This window comes from Telmatherina bonti (assembly GCF_933228915.1).
Source record: "Telmatherina bonti genome assembly, chromosome: 12".
Lineage (NCBI taxonomy): Eukaryota > Metazoa > Chordata > Actinopteri > Atheriniformes > Telmatherinidae > Telmatherina > Telmatherina bonti.
In genome coordinates this window covers 27,786,778-27,809,933 of record NC_136610.1, presented here as the reverse complement: position 1 = coordinate 27,809,933, position 23,156 = coordinate 27,786,778, and the positions used below count along the sequence as shown (strand labels likewise).

At 38.2% G+C, this 23,156-nt stretch overlaps 2 protein-coding genes across 2 annotated transcripts in view; both read right to left on the bottom strand.

The window, feature by feature from the left end:
* LOC306763608 (glutamine--fructose-6-phosphate aminotransferase [isomerizing] 2-like) overlaps nucleotides 1-15,672 on the bottom strand; it is a 34,818-nt gene extending 19,146 nt beyond the window's left edge. Inside the window, exons 1-7 of the mRNA XM_079250464.1 lie at nucleotides 15,496-15,672; nucleotides 14,145-14,237; nucleotides 13,926-14,020; nucleotides 13,511-13,625; nucleotides 12,623-12,750; nucleotides 8,277-8,416; nucleotides 7,899-8,095 (exon numbers count right to left, since the gene is read on the bottom strand). Coding sequence (XP_079106590.1) covers nucleotides 7,899-8,095; nucleotides 8,277-8,416; nucleotides 12,623-12,750; nucleotides 13,511-13,625; nucleotides 13,926-14,020; nucleotides 14,145-14,172 — 703 coding nt within the window. The 5' untranslated portion in view covers nucleotides 14,173-14,237; nucleotides 15,496-15,672. The remainder of the gene's footprint in view (nucleotides 1-7,898; nucleotides 8,096-8,276; nucleotides 8,417-12,622; nucleotides 12,751-13,510; nucleotides 13,626-13,925; nucleotides 14,021-14,144; nucleotides 14,238-15,495) is intronic.
* A 5,944-nt stretch (nucleotides 15,673-21,616) lies between these two features.
* On the bottom strand, nucleotides 21,617-22,607 carry LOC306763598 (uncharacterized protein). Its single transcript, XM_079250445.1, has 4 exons — nucleotides 22,476-22,607; nucleotides 22,246-22,366; nucleotides 21,969-22,046; nucleotides 21,617-21,851 (listed from the first exon to the last, which is right to left on the bottom strand). Exons 1-4 carry the CDS (start codon nucleotides 22,537-22,539, stop codon nucleotides 21,695-21,697), a joined length of 420 nt encoding a protein of 139 aa, XP_079106571.1. The 5' UTR covers nucleotides 22,540-22,607; the 3' UTR covers nucleotides 21,617-21,694.
* Between the last annotated feature and the right edge of the window lie 549 nt (nucleotides 22,608-23,156).

The following is a 23,156-nucleotide window of genomic DNA, read 5'->3' as shown; positions in this document are numbered from 1 at the left end:
CAGACAGCAATGTAGGTGAACCAGGATGTTGCTCCAGAGAGAAATTTGAAAGTTTTGGTGGTAGCTATGGGTGGGTATGTCTGCATAATGACAAAGACTGACCATAGTAGCCACATGATGTGATGTGAAGTTATGTGAATGGAGACATATTCATCTTGGAGCTGGGTTCCTACAGGAAACGCTGCAGCCTAGGATGAGATGATTCAGATTATAAAATATTCTGCACTTTGGTCAGTGACACAACACATGTATAAAATCTTTATAACAGCAAATCCAAGAAATGAATCACCTCACACACTTGCATGTGTAACTTTTAAAGGCACAATCACACAAACAGGACTGCTCACGCACACACACACACACACACACACACACACTCACAAACACAGCATCTTTAATGTTTATTCTTCTTTATGTGTTGGACGTTAGCAGCGCTCTGGGTGTGCACAGTTTTTAAATGAACATTCAGCCTGGGTGCATTGATTGGATGTGGCTTCGGTGAACCGAGAACCTCCAGCTGACTGTTAAGACATTGTTGTATGGGATTCTCCTCTCACACATCTGCTTTGTGTTAGGGTCTTGAGGCCACCGCAGGAGGGCCCAGCAGTATTTCTTAGTGGGGGATGGCAGGAGAAAGCAGACTGAACAGCATAGAGACCAACAGCCTGTTGACCCGAAGCTGCACACTGGAGTTGTCAGGTAACATTTGCTCTTATGGTGGGTTTTGTTATGGCGTTTCAAACAAATACATTAAAGTTGAAGATCAAAATGAAGCAAAATTGCCAAGTATACAAGGAATACCCCACCTGACCTCACCCCCACTCTGTGCTTATAACATGCACCCTGAAGACAAACAGTGCAGTGGCCCCATATGTTTTAAGACGGACCAACCTCAGAGGAAATGATCTATTTTAGGTAAGTAAATGGTTGTTATAAATGGCAGTTAAAATGCATTAACGTTATCTAAACTAGAGACAAACAAGTGTCCAACAGTTTCAGATGAGCAGAAAAGGGACCAAGATGGTAGCCGGGTTCTATCAATATTTTTACAATGTATTTTTATTCACTCTCACACATCTTGACTGAGCAGACACTGAACATCCTTTGGCCAAAAATATACTAATTCTGTATACATGGCTGCCTTGAATATTGAAGGTTTGTTTGAAATTTCATTTGAGCACATCCTCAAATATGGATAAGGTGTTGACAAGCTGCAATATGTGGGTAACCATACGGGCTGAGTGTGTAATGACCAATTAGACCAACAGTGAAGTCAACATGCTGGAAGGTTTTAGAGCAAACCACACTCAGCTTGGTTTATGGGCCTGGTGTACTGTCTACAGTATCATGTCTATTGTTGTGATCTCACAGTCAACCAGACGCCAACCTCTCTCAATCTATCATTTTGTTTGTACCTTACAAATCCAGCAATTTTAATAAATGTCATCCAATGTATAGAAATCCTCTGGTAACAAGAACAGCACACAGGCAAGTTGGTAAATTTGGCATCAGAATGACATGCCTTTGGTAAATGCACATGCATTGCACAGAAAACTAGAAAACCACGCATGTGCTAATCGATTCAAGATCTTAAACAACTCAGAAACTGCTCTCAGCACATATCAGACCCGACTGTGAAGCCACAGCAATTAGTTTTTGTGTTTTATATTGGATACCAATTGCAGATTACACAAGTACATACTATTGTGTGTCTACAGCTTAAGAGAAATTTACCTGAAAACCCAGATAAAGCACATGCGTGGGGACTTACAAGTGGGGTCAAAAGGCTGTTTAAACAGGTGTAGCTTCGAATTATTAGCATTCTTCACCCAAACTAAGAGAAACTGAACAAATGTTTAACTTTGAAACAGCTATTACTTATTTACATTTTACTTATATTACTTATTTACAATGTAAGACTTTTCTGTCAGCATAACCCCTCATAAGTATGTTTTGATAAAGTAGACAATACCGACAGATAAGGCTAGAATTACAGACTTCCAGTAGACTATTCTGACATGATATGTGAGATCATCAGACCCACTGGTTTCTCACATATGCAAAGTTAGAAAGCAAGTCACTGTGGGAAACTTGGTGTTTGGCGTCTTGCTACTGAAAATGCCAACCTTGTGATTAGAGGGCAGCCTTTATTACCTATGTGACTCATGTAATCAGAAATGTTGAATTTCAAGTACAACCAAAAAACTTTGCGCTATATGAGAAATACAAAAGAAAAAAAGCAGTGATATTTACATTTACTTGGAATTGAATTGCAGATAGTTCCACCCTGAAGTATTGCTATTTTATTCATGAATTTCAATTTGCTTTCAGGCCTGCAATACATAAAAAAGAAAAAGTTAAAACAGTAAAGTGTGGGAGAATGAAGTTAAGGATACAAGTGATTAAATGTTTGAAGTGTAATTTGGTCCCATACTTCCTGAAAACACATCTTTTACAGCTACACTAAGTTGTATTTCTGCTTGCTCTGATGGGGCTAGGACTGCAGACAGGCCAGTCCAGTATCCACTCCCTCCTCTTCCTCATCTGTGTCTTTGTAATTTCAGCAGAGTATGGTTTTGCACCATCTTGTTTAAAAAAAAGCATCATAGTTGCTAGAAAAAAAAAATTCTTTTTGAAAGCAGAATTTGCTGCCTTCAAATCTCAGTAAACTTTTTTCTGTATTGAAGCAGCTCTTGCAGAAGTAAGAATGAGCTTTGCCAAGAGAGCTGAAAAAAGCTGAGTCTGTGTTTGACTCCTGCAGTTGTCCACTTGTCCTCGTTGTTCTAGTAGCTATTAGCAACTGAGGAATACAGGCTCTTGATACCACGACTTCTGAGGCATATAAGCTCAGGTGTGTCTGACTTTCACCTGCTATTTTCTGTCTTTCACTTACTCAAATTACCACAATCTGTTTTGATAGCAGAATGATTCGCCGCAGTCTAAAGAAAGAAATCTCTTGCTACTGAAAATGCCAGCCTTGTGATTAGAGGACACCTTTGTTTACCAGGTGGAAATCTTCTGTCTATCTTTGCGATTCAAAGACTCAACCTTTTGTGGATGCTGAGTTTGTACCTTGAAGGCAACGTGTTTCCCCATCTAGTTACTTGTTGTAAATTGTAGTCCTGACCATTTTTGGAATCATGAAACACAATCAAGCTGCCTAAATAGGTTTAAAAGTTATCGTCAGTGGATTAAAAGTCAAAGTCACTGGAGAGATCGCTTGCATGATTCCATTTACTAAATTTCTTTATATTTACATGTCCCAAACTGTACCGGCCTTTTCTGATTTTGGGTTGTGGAACAGTTCAGACATATCATCTCTACTCATCGTCATTTTCTGCTGGGGCTCTTATCGGACACAGACGTCACATCTTATCGATTTCTGTTGTTCAGAAGTTTCTTGTTATGTAACACAATCTGTATCCGTTGCCATAAGACTGTAACCCTGTCTCCAGGTTGTGGGCACACACACACACACATACACACATCCCACTCTATGCTGTCCTCACAGCCTCATTGGGTCATCTGTGAATCAGCCCCCGATGTGGATCTGGGATTTTGTAGTCACATTTTACAGTATATGACGTAGAAAGAACGTCAAAGGAGACCCCTGTAATTCCCTCATTGGATTTAGTTATTTGAATATGTTGTAATCCTGGTAAAGAACACACAAGTTTCCACTAGTATTAGCTATGCTAGTTTATATACATATTTATCTACATGTGTATATATAGTTATACACTGTATCACCAGATAACTATAAAAAAAAGGGGCAGTATTAGTAATAAAGCCTCTGATAGATACGATTATCTTATCACACTTCAGAAGTTCCATTTGACTGTATTAATAACAAGGCAAGACCCCGCCCTCCCCCCCAAACCCCACCAATCTGCAACTTACTCTGAATAAAACAATTGCAACACATGGTTTGTTCCCGAAAATGATTCTTTTGTAGGTCAGACACCACTGGCTCATATCTGCTGACCGCCATGTCCCTCTAATTAAATGTGTGCACTGTAAAAGGGATTCCCATCATACTCCTGCTGACCTTGACATGAGGTGATTTACTATTCCTACAAGTACCTGATAAAAGTTCATTCAGTCTTTCTCAAACCTGACCTTTATACATATTTTGTTGCTGACAGCTTTTTCCCAGACGTGGTATAATCAGCACACTGAACCTGGACCTGCAGAGGAAGCTGACGTGGTTTATGATTAATTGGGCCTGGTTTCCTGCTCGCTTCTCCAAATTAGAGTGGTTTGGTTAGACTGCCAGGTCAAAGTTGTGTCATTGTCAAAGCTGTGAAGAAAACAAAAGTTTTTGTTTTCAGGTCACCAGGGAAGAATCTGGCAGGACCACTCCTTCAACACGTAGATTAGTGAGTTATGTCAGATTGCTGAGGCTGTGCCGAGTGTTTGTTTTGGTGTTTTGTGCTGTCACCCCGGCAGGGTGGTGCTTGTTGTTGCACATCTGTGAGCAAGCTAAAATGATTAGTGCGGGATCAGAGGGGAGCCGAAGAGAGAGGGGTTGGGGGTTTGTGTTGAGGGCAGCAGGGGGATTGGGATCAGGGAGGGGGATTCACGGTCACGTCATGTCAGATCCAGAGAGAGAGCCATCTGTCTTACGTCATGACTGCTGGAGCACTCCACCCTTTGCTCTCCCTTCCAGACTTCCCCACCCACCGTCTGTCTTGCTTTTTCCCCGCTGCTGCGTGTTTTCAGTTTAATGTTACTGAGAAAGCCATTGTGACCCATCTGCTTGTGTGCCATGCTGAAAGCCACAAGATCCAATGTCGTCATTTATGTCTTTAGATTTCCCAAAATATTTCCTTATTATCACTTCCCTTTCCTTCCCCTCATGTCCTGTGTTCCTTCTAGCTCGTGTCCATCTGTCCATCACTTAAACTGGCACCAAGGCTCTCTCTTGTGTTCATACTTGCCTTTTCTATTTGATGTTCAGCTTTGCTCCTGTTGCACCACCTGAAAACCAAAAGTAGATACTCAACAGCCTGTAGTTAAACAAAGGAGTGCTCCCTTCAAGATAATCAGTATTAGCTCAAGTTAAGAGGTTGATAATGTTATTAGAGTAAAAAATCCAAAGTAAGACTCTTAACTCACCTGTACTTTTGATCATAAGTCAACTCATAATTCAAAAGTGTTTAATTTTCTCTCGTGCTTGTGGAAGTGGTGAAACCAGGGGCAGTAGGCACACCCTAGGATAAATCAGCTGTTGACTCTCCAACACATACAACATGCAGGGCATCAGATGTGACTGTTGGAACCTTAAACAAGGCTGTAATTCAAGCTGAGCTCACAAGAGAAAGAACTTTGGTCTCTGCTGCTGCTCCCTGCTGGTTCATTGTCTGATGGCCTAGATTTTTGCTTTGATAGGAAGAAACTAGGTTGACCAGAACAAAATATTCAGCTGTCACATGGAGCAGTTGATTGATACATTAAAATCAATCTGTCTGTCAGCAGGGGAAGACTAATCAAACTAAGGTATGTGTGCACAAAAATCACCTGATGAACAACTCACCACAGAAGAATGATCCTCCTTATTAACTTCATTATCATTGGCCACACTTTTCTGTTCAGAGAAGCATGAACGCAGCTTTCTCGCCTGTAGTTAAGTCAAACCAAACCTGCAGGTTTCATTAACCTTTGGCACCACCTTCTGGATAAAGGATGTTATTACATGTTTGAATTTTCATGCAGCTGTTGAAAGTCTCGAGCCTTTTGGTTTTACTTCTACAAGCTATCAAATGTGTAATGACAAAGTAGACAAATTGATCATTTGATTTATATTTTATAATAAATAAAACTGAAAAGGATCTTATGATCTAATTCTGGGGTACTTTTCACTCCTCCTTTATCACTACTTCCTGTTTTTTTCTATTTTTAATGTAAATCAGTAATCATTTTAAGTGGGTTATTAGTTCAATTTGTACTTTTACACAAAAAAAGAAAAAAAAAGTTGGATTATTACATGGTAAAACCATTAGAATTTAATAAAATGGATTTAAAATATATTTCCTAAACCTGTGAATGTTTTTAGAAAGAATAAACAAGATGTCCAGTTTTTCTTGTTATGAGATTTATTAACCTGTCTGTGGGAGAGTCCCTCCCTTGTGCAATTACTTAATGGAATTCAACATTTTCCAGCAAAACAGCATTTTTTTATACACAATCTCCCCAAATCAAAGGTATCTGTTGAATGCTCTCTCAGTTTGTAGCTTATTTAACCAGCATTGCAATCTTATGCAAGAAAGTACAAGTAAATGTGCTACACACCATTCAGAATAAACAAAGCAGATTTAAAGCAGGGCAATATAAAAATTACAGAATTAAAATAATTTAAAAAAAAATCACTGCAGGTCAGCAATCATACTGTCAAGTTACGGTAAGTTACTCTTTCACGCAATAAAAAACAAACTTAAGCTAAACTTGGAAGCCAATTGCAAACATGCCGCAAGTTTAGGCACAATGTCAGTCATTCACCACTCTATACTCTGCATGCTGACAGAGAGAAGCACTACACAATGATACATCTGTGATTATTTAAACTAATAATTAATTATATTAAAAAAAAAAAAAAAAAAAGCATCATACACATGAGGCATCTGAACATTATCCATTGAAATAGGTGGTCAGTTTTTGTATGAGGCAATGCATAAGTGATCAACTTTTGCAAAATGACTGACAAGATATTTCAACTTTGATTTAATGTCATTGCGGACAATGGAACAAGAATAGCAAGGCAACATATACCAATGCACTCATTATCATGTGATGCAACAGTAACACAAAACATCTTAAAAGGTGACAAATAAAATAACTTCATTTGTTTTTTGTTTTTTTTTGTTTCTTTTTCTTTTGTTTTTTTCATTTATTTGGACCAATGAGCTGGAAGAGACTGAAAAGGAACTCAGAGGAATCAATCTGACCATGTCTGCTGAGAGGGGTAACAATGCAGTGAGGTCTTTGGGGCTCAAAAGCAAATACTGTAGGTGGTCCTGCTTCCTCTCAGCCTCAGCAAAATTAACAGGCAGCTGCGGGAAAATGAAGAAGGCAGGAAATCAAATGAGCAACCAGATGGGGAAAGAATGAACGCTGAGGATGTACCACAGAGGAGGAACTGGACAGCTGGCGTGGCTTCAGAAGCCTGAAGGTGTTAAAACATTCATGTCCCGAGGTTTAAGTTTGTGTGGCCGTGTGGAAGCCCGCTTGGCTTCAGTGCCTGAGATGTCAATCTTGGGAGGCATGAAATTTGCAGGATCCTCTACCTTCAGGTTGATCTGGGTGTTGGTGCCATCCATGGTGGAAGACTTCTGCAGGCCAAAGTAGGACTGCAGTGAGAAACCTGCAGGAGAGAAGTGTGGTTCAGATCATTAACAACCTGAATGCTTCATGTCACAAGGAGATGTCATAGAAGTGCTTTTATAATTCAAAGAAATGTGCTCTTCTGTAGTCCAGTGGTTTCCTGCCTTGCTGTGCAACATTACAAAACCTGCGTCACAACCCGGTGAAGCTTTGGTTTCAGCTTCTAAAAGCAAGCTTTTAAATCACAATCTACCATAATGTTTGTCTAATAATAGTCATGATAACATGGAGAGGACAGCTAGCATGTCCCTTACATGCTACCTGTCCTGAGTTCGACCGCAGCTTTGTTTACAACTCCATGGTCTAAATTTACCACAAATTTCTGATGTAGGTTTGCTGCTGTTTTTCCTGTAGTAGTATCAACATAATTTCAATATTTAGTTACATAAACCTAAACATAACTGAGGTTATTTAGTGGGTTCAATCTTCTGCTAAAAACATAAAGAAGTCAACAATAAAACCAGACTTCTTGTTTACGGTTTTCCATCTCAGACGCACAACTGCAATGCTTCTCTCACCTGTGCTGGTGTCAGAGCCCGGATCAGTAGGCGATTTATGTACTCCAGACCGAGTTCCAAAGAAGCTCCACCTTTCCAATCCTCCACCTCCTCCCCCTGCTCCTCCTCCCTCAGTTCCTCCCATTTCAATGTTGGGGCCAAGTTTGTTAGGCTCTGGAGGTGCCAGAAAAGGTGCTGTACTCAGCTGGAACCAGTTCCTGTGTAAGATATTATTATACAAAGAAAGGGCAACATCTGTGACACAACTATTACTGGTTATTTTTGGAAATTATGCAGGAGTTTTACGAGCTCCACAGCGACTCATTTAAATGCAAAACTGCGAATTCGTCATTGCTAAGAGACTAAATAAGCCAAACACTGTAGAAGCACAACACTCACCTGCGATTAACAGCTGGTGATGAAAGGGGACTGACACAGGGGGTGACAGAAGGGGTGACCGATGGCGTGCCACTTGGGGTGGATTGTGCTGATGTTGTAAGCCTGTCCTCCTTGAAGTCCCCGCTTGGCATTCTCAACTTCTGCTCCAGCAAAAACAAACAACCCAAAAAACATGATAAACAAAGAATGTCCTGACTGGTCAGAAATCAGCTGGTAAAATGAGAAGGAACTGAAGATTAAAAAAAAGAAGAAAGTTTAAGAGTCTGTCACTGATATGTGAATGAGTGAGAGGCAGCATGTTGATCTTATTTACAAAGCGAACATCCCTTTGTACACAATGCAAAAGGTCAGCAGCCTTTAACTGCCTGTGAAGATCAAAAATAATAACAGTGCATCACAGATCATCTGTGCCTACCATCTGTTACTGTCATGTGGGTGGGAAAAATGCAACACTGAGAGGCAGGGAATAAGTCATTTCACAATAGACTACATTACAATTCAAGAAATTAATAAGATGGTATAAACAATCAGACTATTTTATGAAATTCCCTGAGATTATTTTTCTTTCTTAAACACCAGTAAAACACCAAGTCAAACAAGCATTTGTGCTGAAGTATTTTTTTAAGCAAAAATGTTTTAAAAAAAAACACAGTTTCTGATACTAATATTCAACCATACTTGCCTCAACATTTTGGCTTATTTGAGTAATGAGCTCTGGAATAAAATTGACAAAGTTCAGTTTCCATTTAACACAGATAAATTCCCATCCATTTCCTGGACATTCTTCCAAATTCATATCAAAACTATGTAAAACCTCCTGATTTTGACTCATGGCAGAAGCCATTGTGAAAATCTGAGCATCTGCATGGCCTTTTATTCCTGAAGTATTAAGTAGGTTAGTAACCTGTCAGATTTCATCATCATGCCAACCCTGCTGGACCTCTGCAAAGCAGGACTCAATAACACCAGAGCTGCTGAAGCCAAAGTTCAGTCGGACAACAACATTGCATTAAGTTTCCACCGTTCCTGTCAGAAATATACTACAAGAACAACATTTTGCTGAACTTAGGTATGAAAAGATAGAAAGGGCTATTCTCTTATGCATTAAGTCGTTTATTATGAGACTTGCAAACTCTTTTCTGGTTCTTTAGATACTTTTACAACTGAACTGGAAACCACCAAGGCTCATTGAATACAGTCATCTTCTTCATGAAAAGTGCACACAACTATAAAGATTGCCCATCATTTTAAAAAGAAGTCTAAAATGTCCACTTATCTTCCTTAATCAGACCAGCTTTTTAAAATGAGAATTGTGGAAGAAGGGCCTAATTTCTGCAGGTAACCACTATAGGTAATAGTTTTTTTCCCCCAAATAAATAAAAACAATCTATAATAAAAATTAGTCATTATATTGTTTTTATTTTACTTGTCTTCTTAGGCATTATAGCAGCAGAATGGTGGTCTGGCAACTGTGTTTTTTCTACTTGAAATGAAGAAAAAACAACACAGTAGCCTAGCCTACCCAGTAACTAGTTTAAAAAAAAAACTTCTGTACTTTGTTTGCTTTTAGTCTACAAAAATCAGCAATATCGAAAAATCATAAGAATCGCAATTTAAATTGAAATGACAGACAAAAAAATCGTAATTGAATCAGGACGAAAGCATGTTGTCACAGCCCTAGTAACCACTAACCAAATATAGTGATGAGTGTGGATACTGTATCACTAAAAGATAATAAATACAGCATATGTAACAGGTGGTAAAATGTCCAAGCCAAAGCCATATTTTACTACAAGTACAAAACACTCAAACTCATCTTATTCAAAATAATCTGATTAGATAACTTGGATTTCATGTAGATGTTTACATTTTGAAAATATCAAAAGACCCAATGCATGCAGATAAGACAACACAGGACCACCAGAAAAAAGCTGTTTTTAGTTTTTTTTTTATTTGGGGACACTGAACCAGAATGCACCTAAACCCACCTGGGCATGTCTGAAGGGACCTGATAGCAGCTGTGTGCTGACACTCTCTTTGCAGCGTGTTTGAACTTGAACAAACAAAGGATGGTCCAACTTATGCAAATATTTCTAAGAGAACGTCAGGCTGTTTTCAGGCACAAACTAGGTGAATAATCCCAATATGTTGCAAATATTAGCTTTTGTTGGGCAAGTTTACATCAATGATGATTCGCAACGCAAACAAATAAGATAATTTTTGACATATTACATGACTCAAATTAATATTTTGTTGAACAATCCTTTAATGTTTCTGCTACAGTCAGATGTTTTTTGTTCCTCTCAGTCAGACTTCTGCACCTGTTGACAGGTATTTTGTCCCATTGTTCAACAGAAAAGTGCTCTAATTTGTCCAGGGCCAATTAGTTTTTTCCCCCCCTTTCTTCAACTCAATTAAATGGAAAAAAAAGTGTCTTATTTTGCTAAATTATATTTTTGCAAATTTTTTTGTTATTGTTCCTTTTAAGTCTCCAGTTAGGTGACTGTTGTAAATTCAGTCTTTTCTTTAATGAAAGGGTATGAATATATATGAGCACAACTGTACGTGGATCTCTCATTATGTTGGGTTTTTTTTTTTTTTTTGTAAAGAAATATAAATACGTCTTGAGTATATTTTGACAACTAGTGAATAAAAATATTTACAACTACATTAGGGCATCATAAAGAAAAATTTGACCAGACAGTTCAGGGATTAGTGGAAGGAAAAGTAACCCCACTTTCCAGGTTTCCGTTTATTGTTCACTCTGGGTCACCTGACAATAACTAGCACAAACTGGGTCTGGGGTTAGATAAGAACTGACGCTCTGAAATGATCAAAACAACTATCCAACCCCCTGGTAGTCACGTCATATATAAGTCACTAATCGACAATCATTTATAGTTTCCATTCGTGGTCGATAAAATCTCCATTAAACGTTAAAAATGGGCGAGCCGGTGCTATGCTAACCGTGTCTACACATAAACACATTAGCGACTACATACTGTGACAACCCGTTGAGCTGTACCCAACGCTGACAGCCAAACAGTAAATATACGTTTGTTTGGCAAGCGTTACCACATCTTCATTAAAAATAGTACAATAGTCTGCTATCTGCCATTCTCAACGATGGAGTTGGTTTTTGTCTAGGTAGCAACAAAACAACCATGCTAGCTATGCTAATGTCGCTATGCTAACGGCCTTCATTCGGCCAGGACCTCATAATGTCGACAACAGCAAACAAAAAAAAAAGCTGGTTCTGAACAAACCTTTTTATGATAAGTCTTCGTTGACGCCTCAGTTCAACAAATTCCTTCATTTTGTCCATAATTGACTATTTCTGTGACGATTATTTTTCAAAGACAAAACGTCGGCGACGTGCTCCGCAGCGGGCCCTAACTAGTCAGGAGCTCGCTTATTGGTCCGTTTCATAATACAAAGGGCTAGGTTCATGTTGCTTAGCAACAGTGCTGCTAGAATAACAGCGCAATGCTTATTACGTAATTTGTTTACCGAAATGTCACTCCATGTTTTGTCTGTTATCACTGCAAATGGTGATAATTTCTGTGTTTTGTTTTGTTTTTTTTTTAAATTTTTTTCTTTTTCACAACGAGAGAACAGATGTGTCAACAGAACAGGCAGAATCTTAAGAGTTCAGTAATACATAATGGTACTGGAATAAAATCTGTTGACATCTGAGAAAACGTGAGCATAGTGAAGAAACAAAGTGGGTATGAAAACTGGACAAATTTATATGGTTAATCAAACACAACCTTTGGCCAAACAAGCAGTTATAGGTGCTTTGTGAATGCTCATTGTTGTACTCTGTAGCTTTCTAAAAAGTAAGCAAAATCTCAGATGAAAGGTAGCCACAAATATATCTGGATGACATTTAACAATATATGTAATTTTTCAGTTTGGGCAAATTATATTCTCTTGACGCTGTAGCACTAAAAGACCCAGATCAGTGTAAACCAGTAAATGCATTACTATTTTAAAAGTTATGAGCATGTAATAATTTCAAATTAAAACTTGTCGGTGTATTAATAAACTAAAGTTTACAATTTATGGATGATATTCAGCCTTTCTACCTCACATTTTATTATGGGATTCAATCTTGACCATAGTTCATAAACTAAGTTTACAGCTGATAAGCTCTTTTATGTAGATGCAGTAAAGGTTAGAGCAAATGCCTGACCTTTTTATTTAGGCATAAACATTGTGTTGTCACATAGGGTAGGTAAGGAAATGTAGAGAAGTCAGACTTTTTGCAGATTTCATGCCACACATTATTTTTTTTTTTTTGTATGCGCAGCACCTCCTGATACATCACACTTGTTCATACTCACTGGTAGAGTGCCATCAGCAAGCCGGTGAGAGCGAGTCTCTTCAGCAGAGAGGCCCTTGTGAGGTGAATAAACATCATCTGTCAATCCTGCCTGGTGCTCAAACTTCTGGAGGTTTTCCTGAGTTTGCCCTAAGTGTAAATGTTGCATAATATGAAAAGAAAAGATTTAGAAAATTAGGAGTACAAAACTTAAAGTCAAAACTGGAATCTCGGGATCTTTGGGCTTTTCGGCTTGAGTCCATTGGAAAGTCAATGCAATGGCTCAGGATCACTTCCAGAAATCACTGTTTGAATACAGTTCTCAGTGCAATCCACAAATTCAGGTTAAAGCTCTACCATGCAAAAAAACGGAAGCCATATGTGAGCATCATTCAGAAAAGCTGCTGTCCTCTCTGGACCAAAGTTAATTAAAAATCCTCTAAAGCAAAGTGGAAAAGTTTACTGTGATTAGATGAATTCAAATTTAAAATTTTCTGTGGAAACTGTGGACACAGAGTCCTGTAGACTAAGAGGAGAGGGACCATCCAGTCTATAAGCAGATGGGTCAAATGTCTACATTTCTGATGGTATGGGGCTGATTTGTGCCTGTGGTGTGAGCAGCTGGCACATCTGCTGAAAAATATTATAGAGGTTTTAGAGCAAAATCTGCTCCCACCCAGAAGCCTCTTTCAGGGAAACCCTTGCATATTTCAGCAAGATATACTGTTTCAACATATGATGTGTTATTTATGTTCATGTGAGAATAAAATATGAGGTTATGAGTTCTGCAGATCTTTGCATTCTGTTCTTACTTACAGGTTACACAGCATCCCAATTTTATTTGAGATTGTGGTTGTAACTGGCTTGTAGGAAAATATTTTTTTCTAATTATTTTTGTTTTTTTACTTACTTGTCATTAGTGAGCTCATTAAAGATGTGGCTTTAGTTTTCACAACAGGAACTGGAGGAATTGTTGGAGGCCCTCCTGTTTCAAGAGGCAGTATCTTCCCACCGTTCTCACGTTCCTAGTCACACAAGTTTACAGTATTAGGATTAACTTACAAAGTAGTTACACATTAGTCAAATGAGCAAATCCATGGCACCTAAGTGTGCACATAATCCTAAATAATCAGATTCACGCAAGCCAGAAAGAAAAAAGAAATCCCCTATTTAGTTCAGGGGACCACTACAAAATGATGTGACTTAGAAAGTGAAACCAAAACGGAAAGCACCTCTGCAGTGTTCCTGAATCTGTTCTTTGGAATGACTGGGTCTTTCCATAAGATATTAACATTCATGTCTGTAGGAGGTGAATGCATTGGCACCTCCATGTGCTCATCGTAGCTGATATTGTGTCGAGTTATTCCCATCGGAGACGAAAAGGCAGCACAAAAGCCAAAGGGCATGCCAGACTCAAGTGCTGCAAGACAAGAATAGAGAACGCGGGTTACAGCTGTGCTTTCATTTGCATTAGAAACCATTTCTGATGAAGATTGGAATTCTCATCTTTTTGTTCATGAGCCTCATATAAATGAAAGCATTACCTGGAAGTTCGTCCCTTCCTGAAGCCATTTTGTGGCAATATCCAAGCGTCTGACCAATGGAAACAGAAGGGTTCACTCTGTACTCACGTTGATCTGCATCACATGACATTATAAGGTTAAAGGGTCATTAGGCTGAAGGGCAGCGCAGCAACACATTTACTAAAGGTGAAAGAATTCACCAATATATACCAAATGATTATCAACAATCCAATAGCATTGATCAAATACTGGTCCAGCAATCATTTAGAGGCAATTAAAAAACCACGTAGAACTGTTTCTGTTTATTTATTTCGAACAAACTAAATGCCGTATTGTCCATGAGTGATGTGAGTGGTATGAATGGAAATGACTGTTAAATCGGTGTAATACTGTCTCATATCAATTGCTGACTTATAAATTGAATTGGATTAAAATGTTATGATGGCAGAATTTGTGACTAATCATGAATCCACTGATGTGATAATATTGATGGAACTTGTGATTTACACATCTAACATTTATATAATTTCACAGCAGACTTTGACTGAAAGCTCTTCAAAGAAACAAGCCAAAATCAAAGCCTATACTCATCAGACTTGCTTGTACAGTGCAAGGTGCACCGTGTCCTGTTCCTGACAGGCTTCAAAACAGAACTGGAGTCTGGTTACTGTACAGCACCGCCATTATGGAGTTTACATCAGAGTCCCTCTCACATATCAGTCTCTCACCTGCCCATTACAGAACAACACAGCCAAGCTTGAATTCAAACAGCCTCTTTTTTTCACATGTGGAAACGAAGCTGTCAGAGTTAATTTGGCATGGATCCTGCTTTAGTTGCTTCCCTACTAAATAATACAGCAAGAAAGGCAAGTCTTGTCTTATTTATAGTTCATCTATTTTCTATATCAGTCTTATCTGGGCTCGTTTCCCATTTAAATCAGTTGCTTATTTACACAAAGCAGAATAATATGCTTCATTTTCTCCAGATTATTTGAGCAGAAATCTGATTTTCCCCCACATTTGTGTTGCAGAATTTCTGTTTGGGATTCTGCAGCTTCCTGACAGCTGATTGTTGTTTGTCAGAACCATGACTTGCAAAAAGCAAACCCACATCGAGGGTGTGTGTTAGGATTATAGCTTCCTAAGTATTTAGAAAATAAGCATGAAAGTAATGGTAACAATCAAAACCATTTGTGACAATGTATTTTTTTCAGGCGTTGCTAAATGAGCGCCTGGTTTTTAATCTGCACATCTAAACCTATTTCTACTTCTTTCTCGACAGATCTGCATCTGAACGCAGCTTGCGATTTCAAGGTTTAGTCAGTTGCTGTGGTGTTTACATGAAGCTTGACATGCATGCAGGAACACTCACCTCAAACGTCAATATTTCCTTTCCTCTCCTGTTAAAACGAGTCCACATATGCAAGACAATTCTCTCTTACTGGCGCGACAATCTGCCAAACGATTTGTGCGAAGGGCTGCTGCATGTTTGTTGGCCGGTTAGTTCGTCCATGACTTTTGGACATGCAAACAGATCGACGCCAGTGAACGCAGCATTCCGGGCGTCCAGTCAGCAGCGGAAGTGACTGAAACTTGAAACCATGGAAACTGTTTTTGGGAAAAGTCGTAAAACACAACACACAGTTAGTGGAAATGTCCGTTGCTATACAAAATGTTCTATTTAGCCATATGCATGAGTCAGCAGCAGGGATACAGACGTCAGGTCTGTCCTGAGTAGGCTGTGTTTGGGAGTGGTGGAAAGACTAGAGGTCAGGACTGGTATGCAGGAAATAGTGTCTCTATACAATGAGTTTGTATGCAGGGCAGGAATGTGAACTAGAGCTCCCACTAAGCTGGGGTATTTGCACTTTTCTTCAGTGGTTCCATGTTTAGCTGTTCTGCACTAGGCTAGAACTTTGGAGGGTTGACTCATATTGACCCACTCAGAGTCCATCTATCTGGCCTATAAAACACCTGCCAGCTGTACCAGCTATCAGTGCCAAAAGCAGCCCAAATCAGACCCATATATGTGTACTGCTGTGTGACTTGTCTTGAAGCTGTATATAAAGTTACTTTTCATCAGATTTGGCTTGATCAAATAGGTTGATTTAAAAAAAAAACAAAAAAAAACAAAAAAAACTACCCTGACATTAAAGGTCCCATGTACAAAATTCACTTTCTAAATGTTTTCCTACAGTCATTGGTTGTGTATGAGGCCACAAAATGAGAAAATTCTGTCACCTTCCTCACTTGCTCCACTTTTTACCAAATGTGCGCACTAGTGGGTGAGTCTGAGATCTTTACCTTTGTGACCTCATTCCCTCGTAAGGGAAGTAATACACGTTGAAAACACTAGGTGCGTTTCCATTACACTTAGAATTGCGCAAAAACTAAATAATGCAATAATAATAATAAAAAAAAACAAAAAAAACAAAAAACAAAAACAAACGCTAATGGAAACACCCACATTTCGAAAAAAAAAAAAGTCTCAAATATCGCTAAAAAGATTTTATGCACTCATGAGGTGGTTTTTCAGACATTCTGATATTGAAACATTTTGCAAAAGTGTAACGGAAACACTTTTGTCGCATTTATATGTCCCCGGACGTGACGTGGGGGGACCAGTTCATTTCCAGTAAAGATGACACAGTGTGGTACAAAAAACAGCAAACTTCAGAGTTTAAGAAAAAAAAAACGAGCGAGAAAACTTCGAAAAGTCTCAGCAAATTCTCTGCAGCAAGTAGGAAACCCCACAATGACGCTACGTGGCTACCTTGCATAAGCCACAATTTTCATAAAATCTCAAGAGGGAACGAGACTTGAGGCTAAAGAGCGAAACACTGTTCAATGGAAACACCTGAAAATCACAATTGTTGTTTGTCGAAACGCACTTTTATTTTGCAAAAAAATGTAATGGAAACACAGCTAATGGTATTAATATGAAATTGTTGAAAAAATGTAACTTTAAAAAGGCAGAACCCAATTTAGAATGGTAGATACTTTTCCATTATATGCTTATTTAACTTAGAAGCTTTATTGTGTTTATGAAATAAAGTTTATATTTGCTTGCTTTTGGAGAATAACTATAAACTCTAAATCATAACAATTGGGCATTTGAGCATCACTGGAATATTTAGGGTGCTTAACAATTTTTTAATTAAAGAGTGTTTGAAGGTTGAGAATTGATTTTAAACTTTGGCTGAGTGAATGTGACTGGTAATGCAAAGGTGCAGGTTCATGTCCAGGGACAGTTTGGGTTTTAGACGGAGGAATCTAGGAATTGAACCATTGAAACTCTAAGTAATTCAAAGTCACATCTGTCTCAACATGAGATTATTTGAGTATGTTTTGCAGGCAAACTATCCAATGACATGTAACTAAAATCAAAATTTTTGTAACAATTTACTTTTTGTATAAAATGAAATACGCATAAATTAGAATTAATCAATACATCATCCGTTAAGTGGGAATTAGTCACAATAATTCTCATGTGAGTTCATGGTGGGCAAAGATGATTTATGATACATCTATATTAAATGATGCATTAGGTCATCATAAGACATGCAAGAAATATAGGATTTGTATCCCTAAAAAGTGTCACCTATAAATGTTCTGCAGGACAACAATGTATGTTACTTTGAAAAAACAATTTTTCTCAGAGCTGCCTTCATTTCTTTTCTTTTTTTATTATAAAAATCTCAAACAACACAATATAAAAAAATAAAAATAAAAAAATAACATAAATACATCCACAAACAACCAAAAATACAGAAAATATTGAAAACATTAATTTACCTACAAAACAGTAATGGAAAAATTTAACTATAACAGATTAAATATATAGAAAATAGGAAGGGCACACTAGAATAAATACAAAATAAATTACTTGGTCTCACAAGTTTCAACCTGTTCACATCTACGTTGAGGGCTCAGAGGTCAAACAAGCTTCTTCTTTACTAAACTGGTGCAATGGAAAATCAGAAGTGGGCGGAGGTTCTGCGTTGAGTGGAACTGGAAGCAGTAAAACCAGTGGAAGTGGTGGCTGCAATCTTTTTATTCTTTCTTGAAATGATCATTTTCGCAGGCTTCAGATCAGGATTCAGGCAGTAGCGAAGGCCGTTCTTGTTGATGACACTGTTGTATCAAATGATGAAGATTTGTTCAGTAAAAATACTTCAGAAAAACATAAATACAAATACAATTGCTGGTAGGGATAGTTAAAGGCTGATTTGTCTAGTAAAGTTATAACACTGATTTCTTCAGGAACCTAGTGTTGAATGATGCAGTTTTCATTGTCATAACTTACACAATCTCTACTTTGTTGCAGAAGACGGTTGCCTGGTAGATCTGGATATCCTGTATTTCAGACTTCATGCCCATTCTGTTCCTGACACGCTGACACAGACACTGCCGTCCTGCTTCATTGACTAGAAAAGGGAAACGAGAGGAAAAAAAATGACTCATCATGTGACTGAACAAATAGTTATATATTACTGTAAAAAATATCACATATTTATTATCTGATTAGAAAAAAAAACAAAACAAGAAACTTACCTTGGGCTTTAGAAAGGCAGACAACAACAATCAGGACGAGAAAAGCCTTGACGATGGCGGACATGGTGGATTTTCTGCTATGGTGGGGATGATGCTGCCAATGAAAAATGAAGGTAAAGCTGGCAATGCAGTGAGAGTAGCAGCAAGTTTGTTGCCAGGACCTCTGTGAGGAGTCGAGGCCAATGGCCATCTTAAATACTCCCTCTGAAGCCGCTTACCTCATCATTCTGTAGTCGGGAATTTTTCAGATTGAAAAGTGAAACTCAAAACCCACGTGAGTGAAAAGAAAAACGAAAATAGCGCCGACCAAGTTCCTTTCATCCCTTTTATTATAAGTTCAAATGTGTTCACCCACTTCAGCCCATGGTATGAGGGAACACAGAAATCTGACCACCCAGCCACTAGAAAGAACTTTCTGAAAATTGAAATCATGGAGAATCTTTCAGGAAATGTGCTGCAACACAAAATCTAAAATACAACTAATGGAAATCTTAATAGTAATGACAAGGCCAACTTTGGCCAGACGTGACTAGTGGATACAGTTGTCATTTTTTGGCCCAGGCTTGTGCTAAGTAAACTGTGTTTAATGCAGGAAATGATGTCATAATACCACAAATTACTTGTAGTGTGTGGCTGTAATGTAAACCAAATCATTCGTTCAGGTGGTGTATTTCAACCTTCCATGTTTAGCTGTTCACTGCATTGTATTATTGGAGGGTTAGCAATTCTCTTTCCCCAGATAATAAACAACATTCAACTTGAATTCTTTTATTATCTTGGCTTAGACTGCTGATGTTCGCTTACTTAGCGACCCGATCTCATCCATCAGCCATGAGAAAAATCTGCCTCTTCTATATTCAAAATATCTTTTTTACAGCTCATTAAAACAGCTTCAGTTGACCAAAGGGCTTCACAATAATAACAGATACAACTAAAACACAAATAAATCACAATAAGAAGCCAAGTAAACACCAACTTGCTTGCATGTGGAGGCAAAGGAGAAGTTTTCAGTCTGGGCCTTAATTGTCCTAAAGACTGATTGGACCTTATAGGAGACATGGATTTTGGGGAGCACTGTTTTTGTGTGCGCGTGTGTGGTCGTATGCAGTTGTTAGTGTGGGTGTGTGTGGGCGCGGTCAGGTGTGAGTGCGTGTGGGTGGCGCAAAGCTTTTTAAAAGTTTCTACACCTTCACGTGGGGAAATGTTTGGGAGAGGCAGCAGCAGCCGTAATTTTTTGTTGCCCGTTTTTTGTCAGTTTAACCTTTTTTTTTTTTTTTCTTCAATATCCTTCTGGTTTATTTTACGTCCATCCATCTTCAGTATCCACGCTGTCTGCATGCCAACTGAAGTAAATATCTTTAATGCATCCCGGATCAAGGGTCTCTGTTGGCCTAAGGACGAAACGCGTCAGGAATATTATGGGACCCAGCCGCTCTCAGCAGCTTAGGAAGCAGCAATAGACCTTACAGACAGACGGAGGCTGTTCTACAGTCACAGCCCTGCCACAGACAAGGTTCTGTCACCTCAGATTTTTGGCCTGGCTTTACCTACAGCCATCAGGAACTGGTCAGCTGACCTCTGGGCTCTGGGGAGAGTGTAGGGGTGCAACAATTCTCTCACGTAAGATGGGCCCATAGAATGCAAACACTTAAAAGTATCAATAAAAGCTTAAATGTAACGTTAATGTAGATAGGAAGGCAGGGGAGTTGTGGGAATGTCTGTTTGCTTCAGACAGACATGAAACAGGAAGATGAATTGAGTTGAATAAAACCTTTTTTTTTTTTCTTTTAAATTTGAGAGGCACAACTCTGTCAATAAAACGGCAGAACTCAATTTATTATTGAAAATACTTTAACAATAGAAGCTAATTTTAATGTTTTTATGAAACAATGTGTGTATTTCCTTGTTTCTGGAGAATAACTTAACTTTAAACCTGTACCGTTTGACATTTGAGCAACATGGGAACATTTAAGGTGCTTGTCAATAATAAATATGTGGTTTGGTTGGTTGAAAGTTGAGGTTTGGTTTTGAACCTGAGTTTCTAAACATTTGAGACAGACTCCTGTTATAAAGAAGAGGGAACGCTGAATTATGGTAAACATGACCATTTTGTAACTGTTTGGAGATATTTAACTGCAATCAAATAAAGTGGAATTAATATTTTTTGTCTCCCTTTTAACATTTATTATGATTTTTGTGGTCTGTTTGGAATAAAATAATAGTTTAGGAAGTCTGTAAATGGCTGCAATCTCTTTTAATGTACATTTCATTTATATTATGAAAGGTGTAACTGTGTGCCTAAAGTTGTGTTTAGAAACTGGAACAATGTTAAGTACAAAGAGACGTGGTGTATATGTGGAAGGAGGTGTAGAGGAACAACAGCCTATAAGAGAGCTGAGCCACTCCTGTCAGATCAGAGTGGAACCATATAGTGTTGGCTGTTTATTGACCTTGTATTATTATTCACCATGCAGCGTTGCTGTCAGTCTGTTTAGTCTGGAATAAAACTGGCTTTAAAATCTTGGTATTTAAAACATGGCTCAACAAGAATGCACAACACCACCGGATATATAAAGTAACACGTTATTGTGTAGATGTGTTGTAGTAACAGCTTTGTTCCACATGGTGGTGCTGTTGTTACTAGACAAAAAATGTGTCAGAGACATGTTGACTTTTTAAAAAAATTTATTATAAAAGATCTGAGACAACAGGATATACAGAACAGGTGGAGCATACATGAGTGCATTCACAAAACATCTAAAGTAACTAAAAAAACAGCTTAAAGGAAACATGAATTTACCTACAAAACAACATAGCAATATGAAAAAGATTAAACCACGAAAGATTAGCTATACAGTAAACAGTAGGTGCACGTTGGAATAAATACAACATAAATAGCTTAGTTTCACAAGTTTAAACTCGTTCACTCATACAATTGTCGAAGGCTCAGAAGTCAAACAAGGTTCTTCTTCAACATCTGGTCAAGAAAAGAATCAGAAACGGGCTGAGGTTCTGCCTTAACTGGAGGTAGATGCAGTCTGACCAGTGGAGGTGGATGCAGTCTGACCAGTGGAGGTGGATGCAGTCTGACCAGTGGAGGTGGATGCAGTCAGACCAGTGGAGGTGGATGCAGTCAGACCAGTGGAAGTGGTGGTTCCGTCCTTTTTATTCTTTCTAGATATTGCAAAAAAGAAAACCAGGTTACCATTTAGACTGATGTTCTGCTGTTATCTGTGGGGCGATTACCCAACATGATCATTAAGATAATGCTGACATTCCTGTAATACTTACAAGATGTGGGTCACGATCATTTTCACAACCTTCAGATCAGGGTTCAGGCAGTAGCGAAAGCCGTCGTTGTTGATGACACTGTTGTATCAAATAATGAAGATTAGTTCAGTAAAAACACATCAGAGAAACATAAAGAAATACATGAACAAGTCATGTAGGCTACATATACAGTTACTGGAAGGTGACAATGAGGGACTGATTTGTGTTGTAAAGTTATTACACTGAATACTGCAGGATTCTAGTGTTGAATGATGCAATTTTCATTTTCATAACTTACACAATCTCTACTTTGTTACAAAAGACGTTTGCCTGGTAGATCTGGATATCCTTTATTTCGGACCTCATGCCCATTCTGTCCCGGACACGCTGACACAGGCACTGGTCTCCTGCTTCAGTGGCTAGAAAAGGGAAACAAGAACAAAAATGTCATCTAAATGCACAAAGTGTAGGTAGTTTTTGTAAAATGACCAAAATTGTATTGATTTAAAAATAGGATGAAAAACTTACCTTGGGCGTCAGCGATGCAGGCCACGATGGCAAGAAGCAGAAACCCCTTGATTATGATGGTCATGCTTTCGGCTTCAAATTGATATGATTCTGCTGCTGACAAAGTGAGGTGAAGCTGACAGTGCAGCAAGATGGTTCTGCAAGAGTTAAAGCAAGTTTGTTGACAGGAGCTCTGTGAGGAGTAGAAGTCGATGGTCCTCTTAAATACTCTCTCTTAAACTGTGTACCTCATCTTTCCAGAGACAGAGGGGAAATTCTAGTGGAAAGTGAAACTTAAGGGGTGGAAGCAGAAAACCAAAGAAAAAAACCAACCCATGCTTTATTCCTTTTTACAGTATCTCACATTATTAATAATTTTTAAAGACTTAAATATTTTCTGTGTTTATTTTCAGGTTATATATTAAAAAATGTTTTACCAACCAATTTTTGTCATAGAATTTGAATTTATATTTACTAAAATATAAGATGACTTCATAATCTCAGATGTGGTCACATTTTGAAAAGATTGATTTAATAAGCATGCACTAGAATAAATGTTGATGAAATCAGTAAAACATTTTAATGCTGTTATATGAAACTTCATTGTGCCATTGGTTTCATTTTCCTTTTTATTTACCTTTTCTTTTGCTTATGAAGGCATATGAATGATTTAAAATGCATGACTTCCTGTTTAGTCATTTT

What these genes read in the sequence shown, in the direction of transcription:
- LOC306763598 (XM_079250445.1), bottom strand. Translation starts at nt 22,539, where the DNA reads ATGACCATCATAATCAAGGGGTTTCTGCTTCTTGCCATCGTGGCCTGC. An exon ending in CTGCATCGCTGACGCCCAAG is followed by an intron (nt 22,367 to 22,475) that starts GTAAGTTTTTCA and finishes TCCCTTTTCTAG; the next exon opens with CCACTGAAGCAGGAGACCAG. An exon ending in TGTAACAAAGTAGAGATTGT is followed by an intron (nt 22,047 to 22,245) that starts GTAAGTTATGAA and finishes TTGATACAACAG; the next exon opens with TGTCATCAACAACGACGGCT.